Source organism: Apium graveolens, chromosome 5, assembly GCF_009905375.1.
Source record: "Apium graveolens cultivar Ventura chromosome 5, ASM990537v1, whole genome shotgun sequence".
Taxonomy (NCBI): Eukaryota; Viridiplantae; Streptophyta; class Magnoliopsida; order Apiales; family Apiaceae; genus Apium; species Apium graveolens.
The window spans coordinates 307,499,838-307,524,889 of record NC_133651.1 but is presented as its reverse complement, the minus strand read 5'-3'; the positions used below and the strand labels follow the sequence as shown (position 1 = coordinate 307,524,889).

The 25,052-nt window shown below is 34.9% G+C and overlaps 3 protein-coding genes across 3 annotated transcripts; all 3 read right to left on the bottom strand.

Annotated features, from left to right (window-relative positions):
- Positions 1–3,487: 3,487 nt before the first annotated feature.
- LOC141661188 (uncharacterized) lies at positions 3,488–12,308 on the bottom strand. The gene is made up of 2 exons (XM_074468172.1): positions 12,161–12,308; positions 3,488–4,071 (listed from the first exon to the last, which is right to left on the bottom strand). The coding sequence occupies exons 1-2, from the start codon at positions 12,306–12,308 to the stop codon at positions 3,488–3,490; spliced, it is 732 nt and encodes a 243-aa protein (XP_074324273.1).
- A 776-nt stretch (positions 12,309–13,084) lies between these two features.
- Positions 13,085–23,530, bottom strand: LOC141661187 (uncharacterized). The gene is made up of 5 exons (XM_074468171.1): positions 23,125–23,530; positions 14,968–15,084; positions 14,705–14,881; positions 14,171–14,328; positions 13,085–13,465 (listed from the first exon to the last, which is right to left on the bottom strand). Exons 1-5 carry the CDS (start codon positions 23,528–23,530, stop codon positions 13,085–13,087), a joined length of 1,239 nt encoding a protein of 412 aa, XP_074324272.1.
- Positions 23,531–23,794: 264 nt separating this feature from the next.
- On the bottom strand, positions 23,795–24,941 carry LOC141661186 (uncharacterized). The gene is made up of 7 exons (XM_074468169.1): positions 24,884–24,941; positions 24,678–24,782; positions 24,524–24,592; positions 24,319–24,438; positions 24,185–24,241; positions 24,038–24,100; positions 23,795–23,961 (listed from the first exon to the last, which is right to left on the bottom strand). Exons 1-7 carry the CDS (start codon positions 24,939–24,941, stop codon positions 23,837–23,839), a joined length of 597 nt encoding a protein of 198 aa, XP_074324270.1. The 3' UTR covers positions 23,795–23,836.
- Positions 24,942–25,052: the final 111 nt, after the last annotated feature.

The window sequence follows — 25,052 nt, the reverse complement described above, 5'->3', positions numbered from 1 at the left end:
TGATAGAACCATGCATTGGTTTAGACTTTAGACAACAGTTCTTTCATCTCTTCCCTTATATTTTTCGCTTCAACAGACAACGCAGTTATGTTTTCACCCATGATCTTCTGCTGCTCCGAAAAGTTCTTGGTGAACACTTCGTGAGTTTTGTTGAATTCTTTGTGATTCTTGATGAGCTCCATCCACTGATCACGAATCATAGCAATGTTAACGTTCAAGTTTGTTAGTGACTTCTCAAAGATCTCATAAGCATTTGTTTCATAACGGTCAATTACCTTCATGCTATCGTCCTCCTCTGAATCCGAATGACTGTCGTTTGAATTTTGAGGCCTGTGTCATGAGAAAAATAAAAATATAATTGATACACTACAAAGTATAATAAACATATAAAATGATGATGGTGACCTAAACTCTTTGCACGAAACAGTTACTTTTTTCTAGAGGAAGAAGCCATTTTACTCATCTGTTTGCTGGGTTAAAGCTAAAAATGAGTCTTTTTTATCACTGCTAGCAGAGGAGCAGAGTTGTACTATGTTTTTATGTCTGATAAAGTATTGGTTTATATAGCAAAAGGTATGGGAAAACGAAGAGATGGGCTTTTATTATTTAGGTAGATTGTATTATGACAGGTGAGGATATGAAAACAAACTTTTAATGCTAGTTCAGTGGACAAAGTTCACCGTGTATTACAGATACCGAGACCTCGTTACAGGTGCGTGCATTCGTGTATATCTCTTTGTTTCTGAATTGTCACATCAAAGACTCTATTATTCACAGAATAAAAATAAACATATGGGTTTAATCTTCACCTCTGCACCTCTATTATATATTGTCAAAATTTATATATTAAAGTACGATTATCTTAATTAAAAAAGCAATAAAGTGTTTGAAAAATTTTGTAATATGACGACAGTTTTATTCATTAAAGGCTTCAAAACATATACACTTATAGACAGTAAATTTGTATAATTTAACTGGTAAAAAATTATTTCTAGAATTATTCGAACCTGTAGGAAAATTACTAATTAAAGCACAGTAATTTGTCCTTTAAAATGATATAGACTAACATTCTTTGAAATTAGCTATATTCATATTTGCAATTGTTGGATACAAAATAAATTGTAATTAAAAAAAAATCAATTAATACTTTATTAGTAAAAAAGAAAGTACCGTCATAATGAAATTATTTTTAAAAATATTTGAAGCGGTTAATTTGGATAGGTCATTATATATATTCGTCTTTGTTATTTATAGTATTATAATTTACTTCAAAATAAGAACTTCAAGAATACAATTACTTCGGAACCCAAATTATTTCAAAAAATGTGAAACTGCTTATGTTATTTCGAATAAGTCGTACTCGGTGAACAACTCATATATGTATATTACTAATGTTAATCTGCAAATATTGTCCACTAAAATATATATATAGACGTAAATTTGTATAATTTAACTGGTAAAAAATTATTTCTAGAATTCTTCAAACCTGTAGGAAAATTAATAATTAAAGTACAGTAATTTGTCCTTTAAAATGATATAAACTAACATTCTTTGAAATTAGCTATATTCGTATTTGCAATTGCTGGATTCAAAATAAAATGTAATTAAAAAAATATTCAATTATTCTTTTAATAGTAAAAAAATAAGTATCGTCTTAATGAAGTAATTTATAGATATATTTCAAGCGGTTATTTTCGATATGTCATAATATATATTCCCTGGTAAAGTAAACCTCCATTGAGTATAATCAGTTTTTGGGTTCAACATATGTACTATATCTCTGGTAATTTAAGTGCAATAATAATAATGGATATTAGGATAGATTTATGTTTGATCTTAAAATAAGCGACAACCAATAACTAAGTTCATAATTACATACTCGAAAAAAAATCGAAAGATTATACTAATGTTTGAAAATGAAGGTGGTTCACTGATTTCCATTAAACAAACTAAACACCACTAAATTCAACACGATACAGGGACCAGATCATTCATTCCAATGTTTCAATCTTCCATACCAAGATATCTGCATTGTTGGATTTCATATATAGATTAGTAACATGTATACTGTCAAAAATAAATCAGCTACAAATGTTAATATAATTACCTGTCACGAAGCTCAGAAGCTTGAGGCAAGTCATAATTGAAATAAAGCTTGGTAGAAGATGTATCCGAAAGTGTAATGACACCACTATACAGGTCTTTAACCATGATGCAAGAGCTCATTACAATAATGAATGGGTGTACAGGATAAAACGCAGCATCATTCATTGCAACATTGGTACATTTAGCAAACTCGTCCCATAAACAAACTTTGACATCATACCTATATTTATACAGTATGTTAATAACACCATGAAAAGATATTTTTACTAACATTAATTCAGATTACCTCAATAGAGTTTCTTAATTGACTTACACACAGTCACTAAGGATTAAATCTAAGAGAGTATGAGTATTATGTTATTTCTCAGTTAGTGAACGTAGAGGCTTCCTTTCCTTCACAATACCTACAACATCTACCAAAAATATCATCGATAATGGTTAGTTTTAATTCTGAGTTATCAAAGGACAAAGAGTTTAAAAAGTAATAATAAAATTAAAATATTACCAATACAATGCTCTTCCTGATAGAGGTAAGCATTAATATTGCCAAAATAATAAAAATTGAAAACCTCTCCACGGCGAACAAACTCAGGTACCGTTATCAGCTTCAAAGTTGTGTGTTTGTTAAAGCATATATGATTATCAGAAGCTACACATCGGTATTTGTTCATGTACGGCGAAACACTGAAATTGCTTAGTTCATACATCTTTCTGGTTTGAAGCATATCATAAAACAGAATGCCAGTTGATGGTGGGATACATATATGCATATGCTGTTCCTAAAATACAGTACAGCACCGTTAGTCAACCTATTAGTCTACCAAATTTTTATATTTCTAAAGTTAAATCACTTACTTGTTCATCAATTGCAATGACATTAAGCACTGTGTTAATTCCATCATCTGTTACTGGGTCTTTCCATTTTCTGAATATCTGAACTTCGATTGGGCATGGATGTAACACAGTTGGATGTAGCTTGTCAAATGTCGGCTTCAATCCTAAAGACATGTTTTGGGATTTCTATAAAAAAAAGTATCTTCTCTAAATGGGCAAGAAGGCATAATACACTATATATTACTAACTTCTTCAGTAACATGTACTAATACTCCACAAATGTGAAAATGCACAATTTTATAGAGCGAGGCACATGAAAATAGTCTGACTAAATATTTTGCTGCAATGAATACTGGGAGCAAATAAATTTGAAAATTATTTTGTTTTTAAAAGTGGGTTAGTAAGTACATCAATAATGTATAAACCCAATCTTCATCAATATCATTAATATAGTATGTTACCTTTAATGGCATTAAACAAAGTTTGATACAGGTTCACAAAATGAAATTATATTAAAGTGGTGAAACACAATACCTTAAATGATGTACTATACAGGAATGTTATAAAAAATTTCTTTGTACACAACATTCTTTGTAACATCCATTGAGTCACCATTCTTTGAGTCGACGAACACCTTCAAACCTTTAGGGGAAGTTACACGACTTATTGCAACGTAGAATTGCCCATGTGTAAAAACAGGATTAGGCAAATACAAACCAACTCGCTCTAGGGACTGCCCGTGGAACTTGTTGATAGTCATTGAATAACAAATTTGTAGCGGCATTTGTTTACGAATCAACTTGAATGGAAGCTTTGTATCGGTTGGACAAAGTTCCATTCTTGGAATAAAATGTTTTGTACCAACAAATGCGCCACATATTACCTCACATTCAACACATTGCTTCAAACAACGCATAATCATCATCCTTGTTCCGTTGCATAGACCAAGGGTTTGATTTAAATTGCGCATTAGCATAACTGCAACACCTTCTTTCAACTTAAGATTATGAGGTGGCAGCCCAGGAACATTGATTGAATTTAGATACTCAGGAGGAAAAGCAAAGCTCAATTCAGTTGCAGTTCCGCCAAAATCTTCCGCTTTATCCACGCTGTAATATGTAAATTCTGCACCTGGAATTATATCAACAATCACAGAATTAAGATGAGTAACAATCTGATTGGTGGGTGTCAGTATCGCTCTTTCACTTAAATACACCGGGCTCTTGTACTATTCCAAGAAATTAGGGTAAGTCCGCTTGATCATGTTGTCAACTATATTTTTCAACTCAGGATCACAGAATTGGCTATGAATTAAAATTTCATCCTCTGCATATTCTTTTGAAAAATCATCATGTTGTTGAACCTCTCCATTGCCAATTTTGAGAACCCATTCAGCAAATAATCTCAATGTTGGATTTTAATCGCAGCGAAGGCATGGTAAAATACTTTTACACATATAAAATCCAAATAAAAGCATATAAATCGTGGTAAAAACATAGGGATCGATTATTAACCTTTAATATGTGATCCAAAAGTAACGATCGGAGATCCTTAGCAGCTGCTCCTCAAACGTGAAGCACTCCACCGGTATCCACCAAGAAAACGACGTTAAGAAGGAGGAGGAGGTGGAGAGAATTAGGTTTTATAAAATTTTGGGGCTAGAATCAAAAATAGGGTTTATAATAGTATATTTATAGGCAAAATTTTCAGCTGAAATTTTCCCATAAATATTATTATTATTATCCCATTTATTATTCTCATTAATAATTAAAACACCTTTTAATTATTAATCCTTTTTCTAAACACTTTAGAAATAATTCTCTCTCTTGATTTAATTTCCAAAAAATTAAATCCTTAATTAATAATATTAAGAAATTTTCTTAATTAATTTATAATCAATTAAATCTCATTTAATCAATTATTAAATTTGCCAATTACTTATGTATTTCACAAATAAATAATTATTAGCCATTATTAATTAATTCCTCCACCATTAAATCATTCTCTTTTTATGGTGTGACCCTGTAGGTTCAATATTAAGCCGGTAGTAGAAATAAATAATAATAAAACTATTTTATCATTATTTATATAAATTCTCTAATTTATTAAATATGATTAATTAATTAATCATATTTATTCTACATCGTGAGGGATACTTCTCAGCATATCGCGACTATCCGGATAATATGAATTCACTGCTTAGAATACCAAGAACCTATTCAGTGAATAGTTACCGTACAATAAACTCCTTCTACCCTACAATGTCCTGATTAAATACAAGGCATGGATCTCGTGTCAAGCCTATCTAATTTAATCACTTGCTTACCATTTACTATGCTTAGTTCTATGCAAATTAGAAACTCCTTTCTAATTTCATTCACTCTGGCCAGAGATTCCTGAACTAGCATAAGTGGATCAGCCTTGAACATTCGCTTCCTTCACTGGAAGGGGTAGATCCTTTATTGATCATACACTATCTTCGTGTACAAATTCCTATACCTAGTAGAGCCCTAATAATTGTCCCTGGAGACTAAGAACTAAACCAAAGCATAGTTCAGTGTACACAAGATGACTATAATGACCTCAAGTCTAAGGATACTTGTACAACTATCACTATGTGAACAACTGCTGACACGTGAGTGAACTCCATCAGTTGTTCAGCTGTGCGAGTCATGTTTAGTGAACTTATTTTATAATAAGCACCTACATACTAGCTATAGTGTCACCACACAAATGTCTATGAGAACAAACATCCTTCATAATGAAGCAAGCATAGTATGTACCGATCTTTGCAGATTATTAATTACCAGTTAGTAATCCTATGATCAGGAACTATTTAAGTTTAGGGTTATCATCTTTTAGGTCTCACTATTATGATTTCATCATAATCCATAAAAAGCTTTACTCTAAACTATGGTATATCTTATTTAAACACTTAAATAGATAAAACCCGTAATAAAAACAAAACAAGTCTTTTATTAATCTATCAATGAAATCAAAACAGATTACACAGGAAGTTATTCCTAAATCCTAATACATGATTGGACTTAGGACATATTCCTTTCAATCTCCCACTTGTACTAAAGCCAATCACTCTGGTATCTAATCCCCATCTTGTCTTTATGACGATCAAAGTGACTTTCATAAAGTAGCTTTGTGAGTGGGTCTGCTATGTTGTTATGTGTGTCAACTCTAATTCAATACAACACAAGAAATGTTATCGCGCTCCCACTAACCCTTTTGTAGACACATGGTTCATCTACGTTTTTCATAAAACCAAACTCTTTGATTTTCTCATCAAAACGGATGTTCCATCTACGAGAAGCTTGCTTTAAACCACATATGGTTCGCAGCAGCTTACACACTAGGTTTTTATTTCACTTGGAAAGAAAACCATCTGGCTATTTGCCAGATCTCATAGTCGTAGTAAGCAGCATTTGCAAGCAAAATCCGAACTGATTATAACAGGGCTACAGGTAAAAGGTTTCATCAAAGTCAATCCATTGCCTTTGTTTGAATTCTTTTGCCACAAGCCTGGCCTTAAAGGCCTCCACCTGGCCATCTGCTCTAATCATTCTTTTGTATCCCATATACATAGATTTCATTCCAGATTTCATGGCACTTTGCCATTTCTCTGAGTCAACACTACTCATAGCCTCATTATAGGTCACAGGGTCGTCAACATCAATGATCGACAACTCATTGTCATTCTCAATGACAAGGCCATATTACCTCTCAGGTTGGCCATATTCCTGCTTATCTGGGTCAACTTTCTTGACATAAGCTGGACATCCCCAAATCTTAATGTGTTTAAGACTCGGTTTCCTTTCTTTCCATATCTCATACGGAGTTTTGAGGAACAGATTTGGAAGGCACCTTATTCAGTAAATATGCTGAGGTTTCCAATGCGTAACCCCATAGGAATACTGGAAGATTTGCATAGCTCATCATGGACCGAACTATGTCTAACAAAGTTCGATTTCTCCTTTCAGATACCAATCTGGAGGAGTCCACTGGGAGACTATACCATTTACTTTGAGATAATCTAGAAACACTCCTTTAAAGTATTCACCACCTCGATCTGATCGAAGAGTTATAATACTATGTTTGGTTGTTTCTCCACTTCATACTTATACTCTTTGAACTTTTCAAAGGCTTTAGACTTGTGTTTCATCAAACACATATCCGAATCTAGATCTATCATCTATGAAAGTAATGAAGTACGAAAATCCACCCATGGCTTGCGTAGACATTGGTCCACATACATCTGTGTGTACCATTCCTAGCAAATTTACAGCCCTCTCTCCATGTCTACTAAATGGAGACTGCAGTGCCACAATGAAGTGAGATTTTCATCATCCTTTTTCTTTTATTAGTTTGTTCAATCTGAAGTAAATTATGTCACATTTATACAGACCATTATTTAAAGTAGCACGTCCATAAAGAATATTATCTCTAAGAATAGAACATTCATTATTCTCAATAATAAATGAAAATCCAACCAAGTCTAACATGGGAATAATATTCCTCACAATCGAGGGAATAAAATAACAATTATTTAAAACAATAGTCTTGCCCGTAGGCATATGTAAATGAAATGATTCTACATCTACAGCAACAACTCTTGCTCCATTTTCCATCAGTAGAATCACCTCCTCTTCTTTAAGAGTCCTACTTCTCCTTAGTCCCTGCAACGAATTGCAGATGTCAGAACCATAGGCGGTATCTAATACCCAAGTAGAAATTTGGCTTAATGACATATTCACTTCTATCATGAACATACCTGAATCAGAAGCGGTAGTCTCACTACCCTTCATCTTTTTCAATTCTGCAAGGTAAACCTTGCAGTTCCTCTTCCAGTGCCCCAACTTGTTACAATGAAAGCAAACAACTTTGCTCTTGGGGTCTTCAGCTTTTGGTGGAACCGGCTTTTCTTCACCTACTTTCTTCTTCTTGGAAGAGTTTCTCTTCCTTTTCTTAGGATTGGAACCTTCACCAATTAGAAGAACAGAACTCTTCTTAGGGGGGAAATTCGATTCCGCAGTCTTCAACATGTTGTGGAGTTCAGGCAGGCTGACATCCAACTTATTCATGTGAAAGTTCACAACAAACTGCGAGAACGAACTCGGAAGCGATTGCAAGACCAAGTCTTGGCTCAGCTCCCCATCCATGGCAAAACCAAGTTGTCCAAGACGTTCAATCAAATTGATCATCTTAAGTACATGGTCATTCACAGATGATCCCTCAGACATCCTACAACCGAACAGCTCCTTCGATATCTCATATCGAGCTGTCCTCCCTGCCACATCATACAATTCTTGTAGATGCATGAGGATAGTATGAGCATCCATATGCTCATGTTGCTTCTGTAGCTCAATGTTCATGGAAGCTAGCATGATGCATTGAGCAACATTTGCATCATCTACCCATTTACGATACACAACATGTTCATTATTATGTGCATCAATAGCAGGTTCAGTAGGCTTAGGTGAGTCAATCACGTATTCCAGCTTCTCAATCCTGAGAACAATTCTTAAGTTTCGAAGCCAGTCAGCATAATTAGGACCAGTCAACTTGTGAGCATCTAGTATGCTCCTGAGTGATAGTGCAGAAGACATAATGTATATTATAAATCTGTAAATGATAAACACATAACAACACTTAGCAAATATTCGATTTCATTTAAAAACACTATATGAATCGGGTCTTTATTCATAAGTGGCTCCCACTAGTTTACCTAATTTATTCAACCCCCTACGTGAAAAATTAAGCATTCATAATGCTAGTGGGAATAGGGATCCTACATTCCATTACACAACCCCGGCTGTGGCACGAAACGCCATGTAATGTTCAATAGGCAGACAACTCTTGTCAATTACATCTAATGTTATTCCCTAATCAAACTTTAGCCTCTTGAATAATTGAGTCACGGCTGTGGCACGACAAACTCAATATTCTAAGTCAAGTCTAACCCAACATTCCGTACAATTGAATCAGTCCCCAAAGGCCCACGGCTGTGGCACGTAACGACCTTTAGATTCTTATTCAATGTACACATCTCTATGTAATAGACAAGTATTTCTTATTTCGAAATCAAAGCCCTCGGTTGTGGCACAAAACGACAATGATTTAAAAATAAGAACTATTTTCTATCATGTTGGAAGGCTATGACCGACACAAGCCCGTTGTGTCATTGGCCAATTACTACTTGATATTATTTAATTTTAGAGGGATTATATTACGTTACAATCATAATCATATTATAAAGAGATTCTTCCTTTTAAATTAAATATTTCAAATCAATAATCAATAATCAGATGATTCCCAGATCGGGTGGAGCATTGTCAAGAGGCGTCACTTAATAACCCTTTCTTACAGATAGAAATCTGTTGTTGACAGAATCATCCTTTCTCTCATATCGAAAATTCATATTCAATTATGTGTTTCATAAACACAAGAATCTCATGATTGTATTCATAATATTATTATTAAGGTTATGAAACAATTTCAGTATACTAGGTTGTCTAACAAACGCCTTATGTTCATTTAAGTTCACCTAAATCTATCATCGCATGATAAACTAAGCATATATCACATATATAAACATGAATAACATCAAGGTAGGCATGTTATATCATCTAGTATATTAGTCTAAGCAATATACATCTCTATGTATCACATGAAGCACTTAAAAGCAATTCAAACGATCAAAAACAACTTTAAAACACTTCTGTTAGCTATAAAAAGTTCGAAACAATTTCATAAAATATCATATAATATACCATTAGAAGCGTCTCGAAAAGACGAATCCAACGACACCAAAATCGCCCAAATCTGAGCTAGCACGCGCCCTCACGCACCGAAACAAGGTCCCCCACGCGCGGCCACGCGCACACGCGCTGTCAGGCGTGTGTCAGAACTCCGCCCACGCGCGCCCACGCGCTTCACGCGCCCAGAACCCTACGCTGACGTCAGCATGACGTCATCTGATGATATCAGCATGACGTCAGCATGACGTCACCAGCGCGTGTCTACCACGCGCCGCGCGTGGCACGCCAGCGCGTGAGCCCCACGCGCGCGTGGTCGACGCGCGGTCCTCCCCCTTTCTGCGATTCGCCGCCGCCTGACATCGTCTCGATTGTCGTGCCTGACATTCTCTGTCTTTGCTTGTTTCCGTACAGCAGCACAACATAGCAGATATACAAACATATATATATACAACAGAATATACATATATATACTTATTTAATTACGAATTTTAATTGCAACAACTTCAAAAATTCATAATAAAAAATCTATACATCATAAAATTATGAAAAATACCCAGACGATCTACAACACTTGTAGAACCCAGATCAACATTCAAAATTATTATGAGAAACGATTTCTCATCAGACAAAATTAATCCATAATATAACTTGTAAAAATCATAATTAATTCATACAAGCACATAAAATTCTGAAATTTTTACCACAGATCTATATGCATACAACCTATGCTCTGATACCAGTGTTGGATTTTAATCGCAGCGGAGGCATGGTAAAACACTTTTACACATATAAAATCCAAATAAAAGCATATAAATCGTGGTAAAAACATAGGGATCGATTACTAACCTTTAATATGCGATCCAAAAGCAACGATCGGAGATCCTTAGCAGCTGCTCCTCAAACGTGAAGCACTCCACCGGTATCCACCAAGAAAACGACGTTAAGAAGGAGGAGGAGGTAGAGAGAATTAGGTTTTATAAAATTTTGGGGTTAGAATCAAAAATAGGGTTTATAATAGTATATTTATAGGCAAAATTTTCAGCTGAAATTTTCCCATAAATATTATTATTATTATCCCATTTATTATTCTCATTAATAATTAAAACACCTTTTAATTATTAATCCTTTTTCTAAACACTTTAGAAATAATTCTCTCTCTTGATTTAATTTCCAAAAAATTAAATGCTTAATTAATAATATTAAGAACTTTTCTTAATTAATTTATAATCAATTAAATCTCATTTAATCAATTATTAAATTTGCCAATTAATTATTTATTTCACAAATAAATAATTATTAGCCATTATTAATTAATTCCTCCACCATTAAATCATTCTCTTTTTATGGTGTGACCCTGTAGGTTCAATATTAAGCCGATGATAGAAATAAATAATAATAAAACTATTTTATCATTATTTATATAAATTCTCTAATTTATTAAATATGATTAATTAATTAATCATATTTATTCTACATCGTGAGGGATACTTCTCAGCATATCGCGACTATCCGGATAATATGAATTCACTGCTTAGAATACCAAGAACCTATTCAGTGAATAGTTACCATACAATAAACTCCTTCTACCCTACAATGTCCTGATTAAATACAAGGCATGGATCTCGTTTCAAGCATATCTAATTTAATCACTTGCTTACCATTTACTATGCTTAGTTCTATGCAAATTAGAAACTCCTTTCTAATTTCATTCACTCTGGCCAGAGATTCCTGAACTAGCATAAGTGGATCAGCCTTGAATATTCGCTTCCTTCACTGTAAGGGGTAGATCCTTTATTGATCATACACTATATTCGTGTACAAATTCCTATACCCAGTAGAGCCCTAATAATTGTCCCTGGAGACTAAGAACTAAACTAAAGCATAGTTCAGTGTACACAAGATGACTATGATGACCTCAAGTCTAAGGATACTTGTACAACTATCACTATGTGAACAACTGCTGACACGTGAGTGAAGTTTATCAGTTGTTCAGCTGTGCGAGTCATGTTCAGTGAACTTATTCTATAATAAGCACCTACATACTAGCTATAGTGTCACCACACAAATGTCTATGAGAACAGACATCCTTCATAATGAAGCAAGCATAGTATGTACCGATCTTTGCGTATTATTAATTACCAGTTAGTAATCCTATGATCAGGAACTATTTAAGTTTAGAGTTATCATCTTTTAGGTCTCACTATTATGATCTCATCATAATCCATAAAAAGCTTTACTCTAAACTATGGTATATCTTATTTAAACACTTAAATAGATAAAGCCCGTAATAAAAACAAAACAAGTCTTTTATTAATATATCAATGAAATCAAAACAGATTACACAGGAAGTTATTCCTAAATCCTAATACATGATTGGACTTAGGACATATTCCTTTTACTCAATTCCTCAACTTCAAAAGTATCTTGTGCCTAGTTAAGTCTCATGTTACGGTACAACAACAAAATCTTCGAATTCAACCATAATGGAGACCTGGTTATTGTAGCAGATACTACATCACCGCGCAAGCCCTGGTTAATGACAGGCAAGATCTGACGGAAATCACCACCAAGAACTACTGTTATGCCTCCAAACGCCATACTGAATCTTTTAGGGTCAACAGTTTTCATAATATCTCGTAGGGATCGGTCTAAACATTCAAATGCGTATGATGCTGCATAGGAGCTTCATCCCATATGATAAGATCTGTATGCTTGATAAGTTCTGTAATGTCAGAATCGTGACGAATTCCACAAGAAGAACAGTCTCCAAGCACAATAGGAATTCGAAACCGGGAATGTGCTGTTCTTCCTCCAGGCATGAGTGTAGCAGCAATGCCAGATGAGGCTACGGGTAGTACTATTAATCCCAGGGACCGCAACTTATAAATTAACATCTTCCAAACAAAAGTTTTTCCACAACCACCACTACCATACACAAAATAAACACCTCCGGCTTTTGACTGCACCGATTGTAGAACATTGTTATACACTTCTAGTTGCTCAGCATTACAATGAACAAACAACAGCTCAAAGTTCTGTTTCATTTCTTCAAGATTATAACTCGTTTCTTCAACCACTAAATTATTAATACCACTTTGTAGATACATAGAGGGAGGCTGCGGAAGCTGTTTGAACTGTGCTAATGATCTTCCAATAGACTTCATCAATTTATCGATTTCTACAAATTTTTTATAAAATTAAAAAAAATAATTATAAATGCATAAGAACTTTATTAAGTAGAAAGGGTATGAATTATAAAGGCATGACAAATTACCAACAAGTGCATAATATTGTAGTTGCATGTCAGAGAAAACAGTAGAGGTAGATATCATCACGATTTGTCTTTTACGCAACTGATCATCAACCATATGTTTCTAGTGCTGCTCCCATAACTTTTTTAAGTCTGTAACTTGACAGTTAACAATTATATGCATAAAAAGCTGCCTTATTTGTTCCGGGAAACCACCATTTGAACAATATTTCAGGACTGAGTGCCACTCATTATCATCATCGAGTAAACCTAATTGTTTACATGCCTCTTTAAAAGTTCTGCAGCATACACCATTGATGGTTTTCAAAGCATCAAAAGAAGTAGGACCACGAACGTTTGAGAGAAAAAGACGAAGGTACCATAACTCTCCTGCACTGTGGTGCGTATAAAGCAGTCTACCAATTTGATTTCCTTTCTTGCGCATGGTCCATATCCTATCAGTCTCATTCCAAACATAATACTGTGGAATTTCATCGTATGTAAACTGTCTAGAATACATGTCATTTTGATTCAGATGAAAAAAAGCCTCAAGCTGGCTTTGTTTATACTGCTCTCTTCGTACAACTTTTTCCAAGTTTTCTTTCTTGGTAAAGGTACAGCTCCAATCCCCAGGTAAGTGAAAAGATAATATTAAAACAGATATTGAACGATAATGGATTGGAAAACTGAAAATCCGGTAAGCAGCTTCAGATGCGCATATGTACCGACCATCAAAATAGGCATAATCTCATCAACACTTTCCTCTTGGTTGGCAGACTCCCTCCTCTGACTGGATATCTCAACGGTTGCACGATCATGGCCTTTCAAGCAATATTTAAATAAGTACTTCAAACTTCTTGCATGACAACAGATCTCTACATTCATGTGGCAATTATATTTTACCAATAAATCTCTATTATAAGGCACAACCCATTGATTGTCAAGTACATAAGTGCCTTTCATTACACTTAATCCAATATTCCGACGCTTGTAAATGGGAAAGCCAGACTGATCAAAGTATGTCTCTCTACAATACCTGCAATTGACTTTAGATAATTAGTAACGATTAATTTTCAGAATCTTATATACGGTAGTTGTTGAAGATATTAACTTACTTTTTCAAAAAGTGTTTTGTACACTTCCCATCCTTCATGCAAGGTGATTTCGTATTCTACAGGCCACAAGGACCATGAATTATCAAGCTTCTTACCGCATCGTAAGCAACTGGATCAGTAATGGGATCTGGAATTTCAGCTGTCACATACTTATCTATATTGGCAGTGAGGTTTCTCTTTGAATCACCATCTAGCCATATTAACATATGCACATGTGGGAGACCACGCTTCTGAAACTCCACAACGTACATCACTGCGTAAAAAAAGATTTAGAAGGAAAAAAATTAATGTTATGGAATAATTCAATGTAGAACAGGAACATTACAAATCTACTAATCATTTTCTTACCTCCTATGCAATTACCAAAATAAATTAAGTCTTTATATCTTCTATTAACTGCTCAAGTTTGAGATGGAAAACATGGGCTATTATATCCGGAGAATCACGAGCTGAACATCCAGGTAAAGAATTCATCATTTCTTTTATCTTTGTCCATTGAGAATTACAGGTCATAGTAAGGAAAATATCCGGATGACCAACAACTCGGCAAACTGCAAGAGCATCTTAAAAGTTCTGCTGCATATAACATTCAGACCCAAGGAAATTAGCAGGCAGTACAAATCCTTTACCAACATTTGCTGCATCAGTCCCTCCATTAACAACTTTCTTTGCCAATGTGCTGTACAAATCACTCCTCAAATTTGTCTGGTGAGTACGCAACCACCACAATCGGGCCTGCTCTATACAGGAAAAGGCATCGACTACATATTGTTGGTAGAGTCGGCCAGCTAGACGAATATAGATTCCTGTCAGGCCAATAGAAGTAGGTGTTAAATAATTAAATTTATTGAGTAAAAAATACAGTACAGTTGGGAGGAAGTATTATTTGTACCTTCATTTTTTCGGACCTGTAATCGATAGGAGTAATATTCTTTTATGGTGATTCTCTTGCGTTTCTTTTTGGTTTGTGTCTCAGAATCAACATACGGAATTTCATCATGGTAACCATCTGAAAGGAATATGTCCTAAGTCCAATCATGTATTAGGATTTAGGAATAACTTCCTGTGTAATCTGTTTTGATTTCATTGATATTAATAAAAGACTAGTTTTGTTTTTATTACGGACTTTATCTATTTAAGTGTTTAAATAAGATATACCATAGTTTAGAGTAAAGCTTTTTATGGATTATGATGAGATCATAATAGTGAGACCTAAAAGATGATAACTCTAAACTTAAATAGTTCCTGGTCATAGGATTACTAACTGGTAATTAATAATCCACAAAGATCGGTACATACTATGCTTGCTTCATTATGAAGGATGTCTGTTCTCATAGACATTTGTGTGGTGACACTATAGCTAGTATGTAGGTGCTTATTGTAGAATAAGTTCACTGAACATGACTCGCCCAGCTGAACAACTGATAAACTTCACTCACGTGTCAGCAGTTGTTCACATAGTGATAGTTGTACAAGTATCCTTAGACTTGAGGTCATCATAGTCATCTTGTGTACACTGAACTATGCTTTGGTTTAGTTTTTAGTCTCCAGGGATAATTATTAGGGCTCTACTGGGTATAGGAATTTGTACACGAAGATAGTGTATGATCAATAAAGGATCTACCCCTACCAGTGAAGGAAGTGAATGTTCAAGGCTGATCCACCTATGCTAGTTCAGGAATCTCTGGCCAGAGTGAATGAAATAAAAAGGAGTTTCTAATTTGCACAGAACTAAGCATAGTAAATGGTAAGCAAGTGATTAAATTTGATAGGCTTGACACGAGATCCATGCCTTGTATTTAATCGGGACATTGTAGGGTAGAAGGAGTTTATTATACGGTAACTATTCACTGAATAGGTTCTTGGTATTCTAAGCAGTGAATTCATATTATCCGGATAGTCGCGATATGCTGAGAAGTATCCCTCACGATGTAGAATAAATGTGATTAATTAATTAATCATATTTAATAAATTAGAAAATTTATATAAATAATGATAAAATAGTTTTATTATTATTTATTTCTACTACCGGCTTAATATTGAACCTACAGGGTCACACCATAAAAAGAGAATGATTTAATGGTGGATGAATTAATTAATAATGGCTAATAATTATTTATTTGTGAAATAAATAATTAATTGGCAAATTTAATAATTGATTAAATGAGATTTAATTGATTATAAATTAATTAAGAAAAGTTCTTAATATTATTAATTAAGGATTTAATTTTTGGAAATTAAATCAAGAGAGAGAATTATTTCTAAAGTGTTTAGAAAAAGGATTAATAATTAAAAGGTGTTTTAATTATTAATGAGAATAATAAATGGGATAATAATAATAATATTTATGGGAAAATTTCAGCTGAAAATTTTGCCTATAAATATACTATTATAAACCCTATTTTTATTCTAACCCCAATTTTTATAAAAACCTAATTCTCTCCACCTCCTCCAACTCCTTAACGTCGTTTTCTTGGTGGATACTGGTGGAGTGCTTCACATTTGAGGAGCAGCTGCTAAGGATCTCCGATCGTTGCTTTTGGATCGCTATTAAAGGTTAGTAATCGATCCCTATGTTTTTACCACAATTTATATGCTTTTATTTGGATTTTATATGTGTAAAAGTATTTTACCATGCCTCCGCTATGATTAAAATCCATCACTGGTATCAGAGCTTAGGTTGTATGCATATAGATCTGTGGTAAAAATTTCAGAATTTTATGTGCTTGTATGAATTAATTATGATTTTTACAAGTTATATCATGGATTAATTTTGTCTGATGAGAAATCGTTTCTCAGAATAATTTTGAATGTTGATCTGGGTTCTACAAGTGTTGTAGATCGTCTGGGTATTTTTTTTATAATTTTAGGATGTATAGATTTTTTATTATGAATTTTTGAAGTTCTTGAAATTAAATTCATAATTAAATAAGTATATATATATGATATTGTAAGTATGTATATATATTTGTACATCTGCTTGTCTGCATAATCTGTACTGCTGTTGTGTTGATTGTTGTTGGCACGGAAAGAAAGGTACGGCGCACGTTGATCGAGACGAGAATTGTCAGGCGGCACAGTCGACGCAGGAAGGAGGACCGCGCGTCTGCCGTGCGGGCGTGGGGTACACGCGCCGGTGTACCACGCGCGGCGCGTGGCAGACACGCGCTGGTCAACGGTCAAGCAATGCTGACGTCATGCTGACGTCATCAGATGACGTCATGCTGACGTCAGCGTAGGGTTTTGGGCGCGGGTGGCGCGTGGGCGCGCGTGGGCGGCGGTGTGACTCGCGTCTGTCAGCGCGTGTGCGCGTGGGGGCGCGTGAGAGACCTTCTTTCGGCGCGTGCGGGCACGTGGCAACTTAGAATAGGGCGTTTTTGGTGCCGTTGGATTCGTCTTTTCGAGACGCTTCTAATGGTATATTATATGATATTTTATGAAATTGTTTCGAACTGTTTATAGCTAACAAAAGTGTTTTAAAGATGTTTTTTGACTGTTTTAACTGCTTTTAAATGCTTCATGTGATACATAGAGATGTATAATGCTTAGACTAATGTGCTAGATGATGTAACATGCCTACCTTGATGTTTATTCATGTTTATATATGTGATATATGCTTAGTTTATCATGCGATGATAGATTTAGGTGAACTTAAATGAACATAAGGCGCTTGTTAGACAATCTAGTATAGTGAAATTGTTTCATAACCTTAAGAATAATATTATGAATACAATCATGAGATTCTTGTGTTTATGAAACACGTAATTGAATATGAATTTTCGATATGAGAGAAAGGATGATTCTGTCAACAGCAGATTTCTATCTGTAAGAAAGGGTTATTAAGTGACGCCTCTTGACAATGCTCCACCCGATCTGGGAATCATCTGATTATTGATTATTGATTTGAAATATTTAATTTAAAAGGAAGAATCTCTTTATAATATGATTATGATTGTAATGTAATATAATCCCTCTAAAATTAAATAATATCAAGTAGTAATTGGCCAATGACACAACGGGCTTGTGTCGGTCATAGCCTTCCAACATGATAGAAAAGTAGTTCTTATTTTTGAATCATTGTTGGTTCGTGCTACAGCCGAGGGCTTTGATTTCGAAATAAGAAATACTTGTCTATTACATAGAGATGTGTACATTGAATAAGAATCTAAAGGTCGTTATGTGCCACAACCGTGGGCCTTTGGGGACTGATTCAATTGTACGGAATGTTGGGTTAGACTTGACTTAGAATATTGAGTTTGTCGTGCCACAGCCGTGACTCAATTATTCAAGAGGCTAAAGTTTGATTAGGGAATAACATTAGATGTAATTGACAAGAGTTGTCTGCCTATTGAACATTACATGGCATTTCGTGCCACAGCCGGGGTTGTGTAATGGAATGTAGGATCCCTATTCCCACTAGCATTATGAATGCTTAATTTTTCACGTAGGGGGTTGAATAAATTAGGTAAACTAGTGGGAGCCACTTATGAATAAAGACCCGATTCATATAGTGTTTTAAAATGAAATCGAATATTTGCTAAGTGTTGTTATGTGTTTATCATTTACAGATTTACAATATACATTATGTCTTCTGCACTATCACTCAGGAGCATACTGGATGCTCACAAATTGACTGGTCCTAATTATGCTGACTGGCTTCGAAACTTGAGAATTGTTCTCAGGATTGAGAAGCTGGAATACGTGATTGACTCACCTAAGCCTACTGAACCTGCTAGCGATGCGCATAATGATGAACATGTTGTGTATCGTAAGTGGATAGATGATGCAAATGTTGCTCAATGTATCATGCTAACTTCCATGAACATTGAGCTACAGAAGCAACATGAGCATATGGATGCTCACACTATCCTCATGCATCTACAAGAGTCGTATGATGTGGCAGGGAGGACAGCTCGATATGAGATATCGAAGGAGTTGTTCGGTTGTAGGATGTCTGAGGGATCATCTGTGAATGACCATGTACTTAAGATGATCAATTTGATTGAACGTCTTGGACAACTTGGTTTTGCCATGGATGGGGAGCTGAGCCAAGACTTGGTCTTGCAATCGCTTCCGAGTTCGTTCTCGCAGTTTGTTGTGAACTTTCACATGAATAAGTTGGATGTCAGCCTGCCTGAACTCCACAACATGTTGAAGACTGCGGAATCGAATTTTCCCCCTAAGAAGAGTTTTGTTCTTCTAATTGGTGAAGGTTCCAATCCTAAGAAAAGGAAGAGGAACTCTTCCAAGAAGAAGAAAGTAGGTGAATAAAAGTCGGCTCCACCAAAAGCTGAAGACCCCAAGAGCAAAGTTGTTTGCTTTCACTGTAACAAGGTGGGGTACTGGAAGAGGAACTGCAAGGTTTACCTTGTAGAATTGAAGAAGAAGAAGGGTAGTGAGACTATCGCTTCTGATTTAGGTATGTTCATGATAGAAGTGAATATGTCATTAAATCAAATTTCTACTTGGGTATTAGATACCGCCTGTGGTTCTCAAATCTGTAATTTGTTGCAGGGACTAAGGAGAAGTAGGACTCTTGAGGAAGATGAGGTGATTCTACTGATGGGAAATGGAGCAAGAGTTGCTGCTAAAGATGTAGAATCATTTCATTTACATATGCCTACGGGCAAGACTATTATTTTAAATAATTGTTATTTTGTTCCCTCGATTGTGAGGAATATTATTCCCATGTTAGACTTGGCTGGATTTTCATTTATTATTGAGAATAATGAATGTTCTATTCTTAGAGATAATATTCTTTATGGACGTGGTACTTTAAATAATGGTATGTATAAATGTGACATAATTTACTTCAGATTGAACAAACTAATAAAAGAAAAGGAATGATGAAAATCTCACTTTATTGTGGCACTGCAGTCTCCATTTAGTAGACATGGAAAAAGGACTGCAAATTTGCTATGAATGGTACACACAGATGTATGTGGACCAATGTCTAAGCAAGCCATGGGTGGATTTTCATACTTCATTACTTTCATGGATAATAGATCTAGATTCAGATATGTGTTTGATGAAACACAAGTCTGAAGCCTTTGAAAAGTTCAAAGAATATAAGTATGAAGTGGAGAAACAACCATACATAGTATTATAACTCTTTGATCAGATCGAGGTGGTGAATACTTTAAAGGAGTATTTCTAGATTATCTCAAAGTAAATGGTATAGTCTCCCAGTGGACTCCTCCAGATTGGTATCTGAAAGGAGAAATCGAACTTTGTTAGACATAGTTCGGTCCATGATGAGCTATGCAAATCTTCCAGTATTCCTATGGGGTTACGCATTGGAAACCTCAGCATATTTACTGAATAAGGTGCCTTCCAAATCTGTTCCTCAAAACTCCGTATGAGATATGGAAAGAAAGGAAACCGAGTCTTAAACACGTTAAGATTTGGGGATGTCCAGCTTATGTCAAGAAAGTTGACCCAGATAAGCAGGAATATCGATCCGTAAAATGTAGTTTTATGGGATATCCTAAAGAGACTTTAGGGTATTACTTTTACACCGATCATCGGGTGTTTGTCTCCATACATGCTACCTTCTTGGAAAAGGAGTTTATCCTTGAAGGAAACAGTGGGAGCAAAATTGAACTTGATGAAGTTCAAGAAGCACAAACTACTACGGATCAAGTGGAAACACCTGTTCAGACTGAACAACCTTCTGTGGAACAGCCCATTCGTAGGTCAGGGAGAGTGTCTCGCCAACCTGAGATGTAGTATGTCCTTGTCATTGAGAATGACAATGAGTTGTCGATCATTGATGATGACGACCCTGTGACCTATAATGAGGCTATGAGTAGTGTTGACTCAGAGAAATGGCATAGTGCCATGAAATTCGAAAAGGAATCTATGTATACGGTATACGAAAGAATGATTAGAGCAGATGGCCAGGTGGAGACCTATAAGGCCAGGCTTGTGGCAAAAGGATTCAAACAAAGGCAATGGATTGACTTTGATAAAACCTTTTACCTGTAGCCCTGTTAAAATCAGTTCGGATTTTGCTTGCGATTGCTGCTTACTACTACTATGAGATCTGGCAAATGGCCAGATGGTTTTCTTTCAAAGGGAAATGAAAACCAAGTGTGTAAGCTACTGCGAACCATATGTGGTTTAAAGCAAGCTTCTCGTAAAAGGAACATCCGTTTTGATGAGACAATCAAAGAGTTTGGTTTTATCAAAAACCTAGATGAACCATGTGTCTACAAAAGGGTTAGTGGGAGCGCGATAACATTTCTTGTATTGTATTGAAATAGAGTTGACACACATAACAACATAGCAGACCCACTCACAAAGCTACTTCCTGAAAGTCTCTTTGATCGTCATAAATACAAGATGGGTATTAGATACCAGAGTGATTGACTTTAGTACAAGTGGGAGATTGAAAGGAATATGTCCTAAGTCCAATCATATATTAGGATTTAGAAATATCTTTTATGTAATATGTTTTGATTTCATTGATATTAATAAAAGACTTGTTTTGTTTTTATTACGGGCTTTATCTATTTAAGTGTTTAAATAAGATATACCATAGTTTAGAGTAAAGCTTTTTATGGATTATGATGAGATCATAATAGTGAGACCTAAAAAGATGATAACTCTAAACTTAAATAGTTCATGGTTATAGGATTACTAACTGGTAATTAATAATCCGCAAAGATCGGTACATACTATGCTTGCTTCATTATGAAGGATGTCTGTTCTCATAGACATTTGTGTGGTGACACTATAGCTAGTATGTAGGTGTTTATTATAGAATAAGTTCACTGAACATGACTCGCACAGCTGAACAACTGATGGAGTTCACTCCCGTATCAGCAGTTGTTCACATAGTGATAGTTGTACAAGTATCCTTAGACTTGAGGTCATCATAGTCATCTTGTGTACACTGAACTATGCTTTGGTTTAGTTTTTAGTCTCCAGGGACAATTATTAGGGCTCTTCTGGGTATAGGAATTTGTACACGAAGATAGTGTATGATCAATAAAGGATCTACCCCTTCCAGTGAAGGAAGCGAATGTTCAAGGCTGATCCACTTATGCTAGTTCAGGAATCTTTGGCCAGAGTGAATGAAATTAGAAAGGAGTTTCTAATTTGTATAGAACTAAGCATAGTAAATGGTAAGCAAGTGATTAAATTAGATAGGCTTGACACGAGATCCATGCCTTGTATTTAATCGGGACATTGTAGGGTAGAAGGAGTTTATTGTACGGTAACTATTCACTGAATAGGTTCTTGGTATTTTAAGCAGTGAATTCATATTATCCGGATAGTCGCGATATGCTGAGAAGTATCCCTCATGATGTAGAATAAATGTGATTAATTAATTAATCATATTTAATAAATTAGAGAATTTATATAAATAATGATAAAATAGTTTTATTATTATTTATTTCTACTACCGGCTTAATATTGAACCTACAGGGTCACACCATAAAAAGAGAATGATTTAATGGTGGATGAATTAATTAATAATGGCTAATAATTATTTATTTGTGAAATAAATAATTAATTGGCAAATTTAATAATTGATTAAATGAGATTTAATTGATTATAAATTAATTAAGAAAAGTTCTTAATATTATTAATTAAGGATTTAATTTTTGGAAATTAAATCAAGAGAGAGAATTATTTCTAAAGTGTTTAGAAAAAGGATTAATAATTAAAAGGTGTTTTAATTATTAATGAGAATAATAAATGGGAGAATAATAATAATATTTATGGGAAAATTTCAGCTGAAAATTTTGCCTATAAATATACTATTATAAACTCTATTTTTATTTATAACCCCAATTTTTATAAAAACCTAATTCTCTCCACCTCCTCCTCCTCCTCCTTAACGTCGTTTTCTTGGTGGATACCGGTGGAGTGCTTCACGTTTGAGGAGCAGCTGCTAAGGATCTCCGATCGTTGCTTTTGGATCGCTATTAAAGGTTAGTAATCGATCCCTATGTTTTTACCACGATTTATATGCTTTTATTTGGATTTTATATGTGTAAAAGTGTTTTACCATGCCTCCGCTGCGATTAAAATCCATCACCATCCTCACCAAAGGGTAATAGTATTGGATATTGTAAGGCCATTAGTGATGGATGAACAGATGATATCCGTTCAAGCTTTTTTTCAGATTTCTCCATTATAATGTCCCTCTCATTTTCATTTGGCTTCTTCTCTACAATAATATCTCTTTCACCAACTGTGGTATCAATATCACCAACCATTACGCAAGCAACTTCATCTGATGGTCCAATAATATTCTCGCGCCCACTCTCCGAGCGGGAAACCTTCAATTTAATTTTTAAATCTCTAATGGGCTGTTCTTTGAACCGATCACGGGCATAACGAAATTTTTTAACAAATTGATTTGTTTCATCTAACATTGAAATCAAGCCTTCAACTATCTCACTATCAACAGCCTCACCATCATCAACTTGTACCCATTTCATGCAGTTCTCCACTTCATGTTTGGTATCATAGATGTAGAGCTGACAGAACTTGAGATCATCTCCTTCATTCGGAATTAGATACCCAAAGACATGATGGTTCTGTCCATTAAGCCGGTACACGTAAGGTGTTTTACCCCTGTTAATGGAATGGTCCACCTTACCACCTATAGATGTAAAGGAAAATATAGCATTGTATAAACGGATATTTCTCAAGAATGAATTCCTTTTCCTAGGATCATCATACAAATGCTTCAAGTAATTAGGTGTGGGGTTTGTAGGCGGGAGTTTTATTTGCCCTTGAGAACATCAAACACTAAACTTTGGAGTTCCCTTCTTAACTTGTTCATTGGCCCTCTCCTTCTTCCACATTATGGCATTACACTTCCTACAATATTCAGTAGGAGGGCCCAAAGAAGCATAACCCTTGGGAACTGTAAATATAGAGGAAGTTAAAAGCACTTAAAATAAATATATTTTTGAAATAAGGAAGATAGTTTAGAGAATCACCAGAATCATGGTTAGGCAATTGTTCTTCATCTATTAAACACTCGCTATCGTCAATGTCATTGTCTGTTCAAATAATATGTAGAGTAATGTAGCAGCAAAAGGGTGAAACAATATACTCTTATAAACAATTTATTCTATAAATTGTACCATCATGCCAAAACAAATCAGCTTCTTCAGATTGTAGTTCAAGTATCATCGACGTCTCTACAAAATAGTATAATCTCCATTTAGTTAAATAATACGTGGGACTGAGGTTTGTTAAAGAAGATGTATTAAAGAACCTGGAAATTCATAGTCAACTTGGGAATTGTCATCAACAAATAAACGGACAGGCGGAACACGCATTTGGTTTTTTTCACCGCTAACATTGCCTTCTTTTAGATTGCGCAAAATAGATGCACCTGCAAATTTATAACAACATATAAAGTACTAACTACAAATTCAGGTTGTTATTAATTTACACAGAAAATATATAGGATAACATACGACTGGCAGTGGATGTGGTTTTGCGTATGCGTGAATTTTCTGCAGATGCAGGTGTGGAAAAAGAATAATCTGTAGAAGCAATATATTCAAAAATAGCTATTAAAAGTTTTAAGATCAATTAGATATAGAGGTAAGGTGGTAACAAATAACATACCAGACTCATTGATCGTAGGTGGGCAAAAATTTTCAGTTTCGGGTGTCCTTAATGTTACATTAGTCGTTGTAACGGATGAACTGTTAACACTTGGGAAGGGCACACCTAATTCAAAACACAAATGTAAAAGTATATTTAACACAAATGTAAAAGTATATTTAGGGAGTATGGATAAAAAAAAGAAATAATATAATACTAAATGTAACTGTTAAAGAAAAACATGTAGTTCAAGAAATGTAGCACTGTTATGTGACAAAAGGACATACCAGTAACAGTAGTTGAAGTTTGGTGCATTCGAGCTTGAGAGTTTGACGCAGAAACAGGTGTGCTGCTACAATAGCCTGCAGAGAAAAAAATTAACAAAAATTCTCTATA

Coding starts and splice junctions, on each gene's coding strand:
- LOC141661186 (XM_074468169.1), bottom strand. CDS start 24,941: ATGTCCTTTTGTCACATAACAGTGCTACATTTCTTGAACTACATGTTT. Junction 24,593..24,677: donor ACCTACGATCAATGAGTCTG/GTATGTTATTTG, acceptor TTGCTTCTACAG/ATTATTCTTTTTCCACACCT. Junction 24,101..24,184: donor TGATTTGTTTTGGCATGATG/GTACAATTTATA, acceptor TTATTTGAACAG/ACAATGACATTGACGATAGC.
- LOC141661188 (XM_074468172.1), bottom strand. CDS start 12,308: ATGGCGTTTGGAGGCATAACAGTAGTTCTTGGTGGTGATTTCCGTCAG. Junction 4,072..12,160: donor GAAGATTTTGTTGTTGTACC/GTAACATGAGAC, acceptor ATATAATTCCAG/GTGCAGAATTTACATATTAC.
- LOC141661187 (XM_074468171.1), bottom strand. CDS start 23,530: ATGAAATGGGTACAAGTTGATGATGGTGAGGCTGTTGATAGTGAGATA. Junction 15,085..23,124: donor ATTACCCTTTGGTGAGGATG/GTGATGGATTTT, acceptor TATTCCTTTCAG/ATGGTTACCATGATGAAATT. Junction 13,466..14,170: donor ATCCAGTTGCTTACGATGCG/GTAAGAAGCTTG, acceptor TATTCTAGACAG/TTTACATACGATGAAATTCC.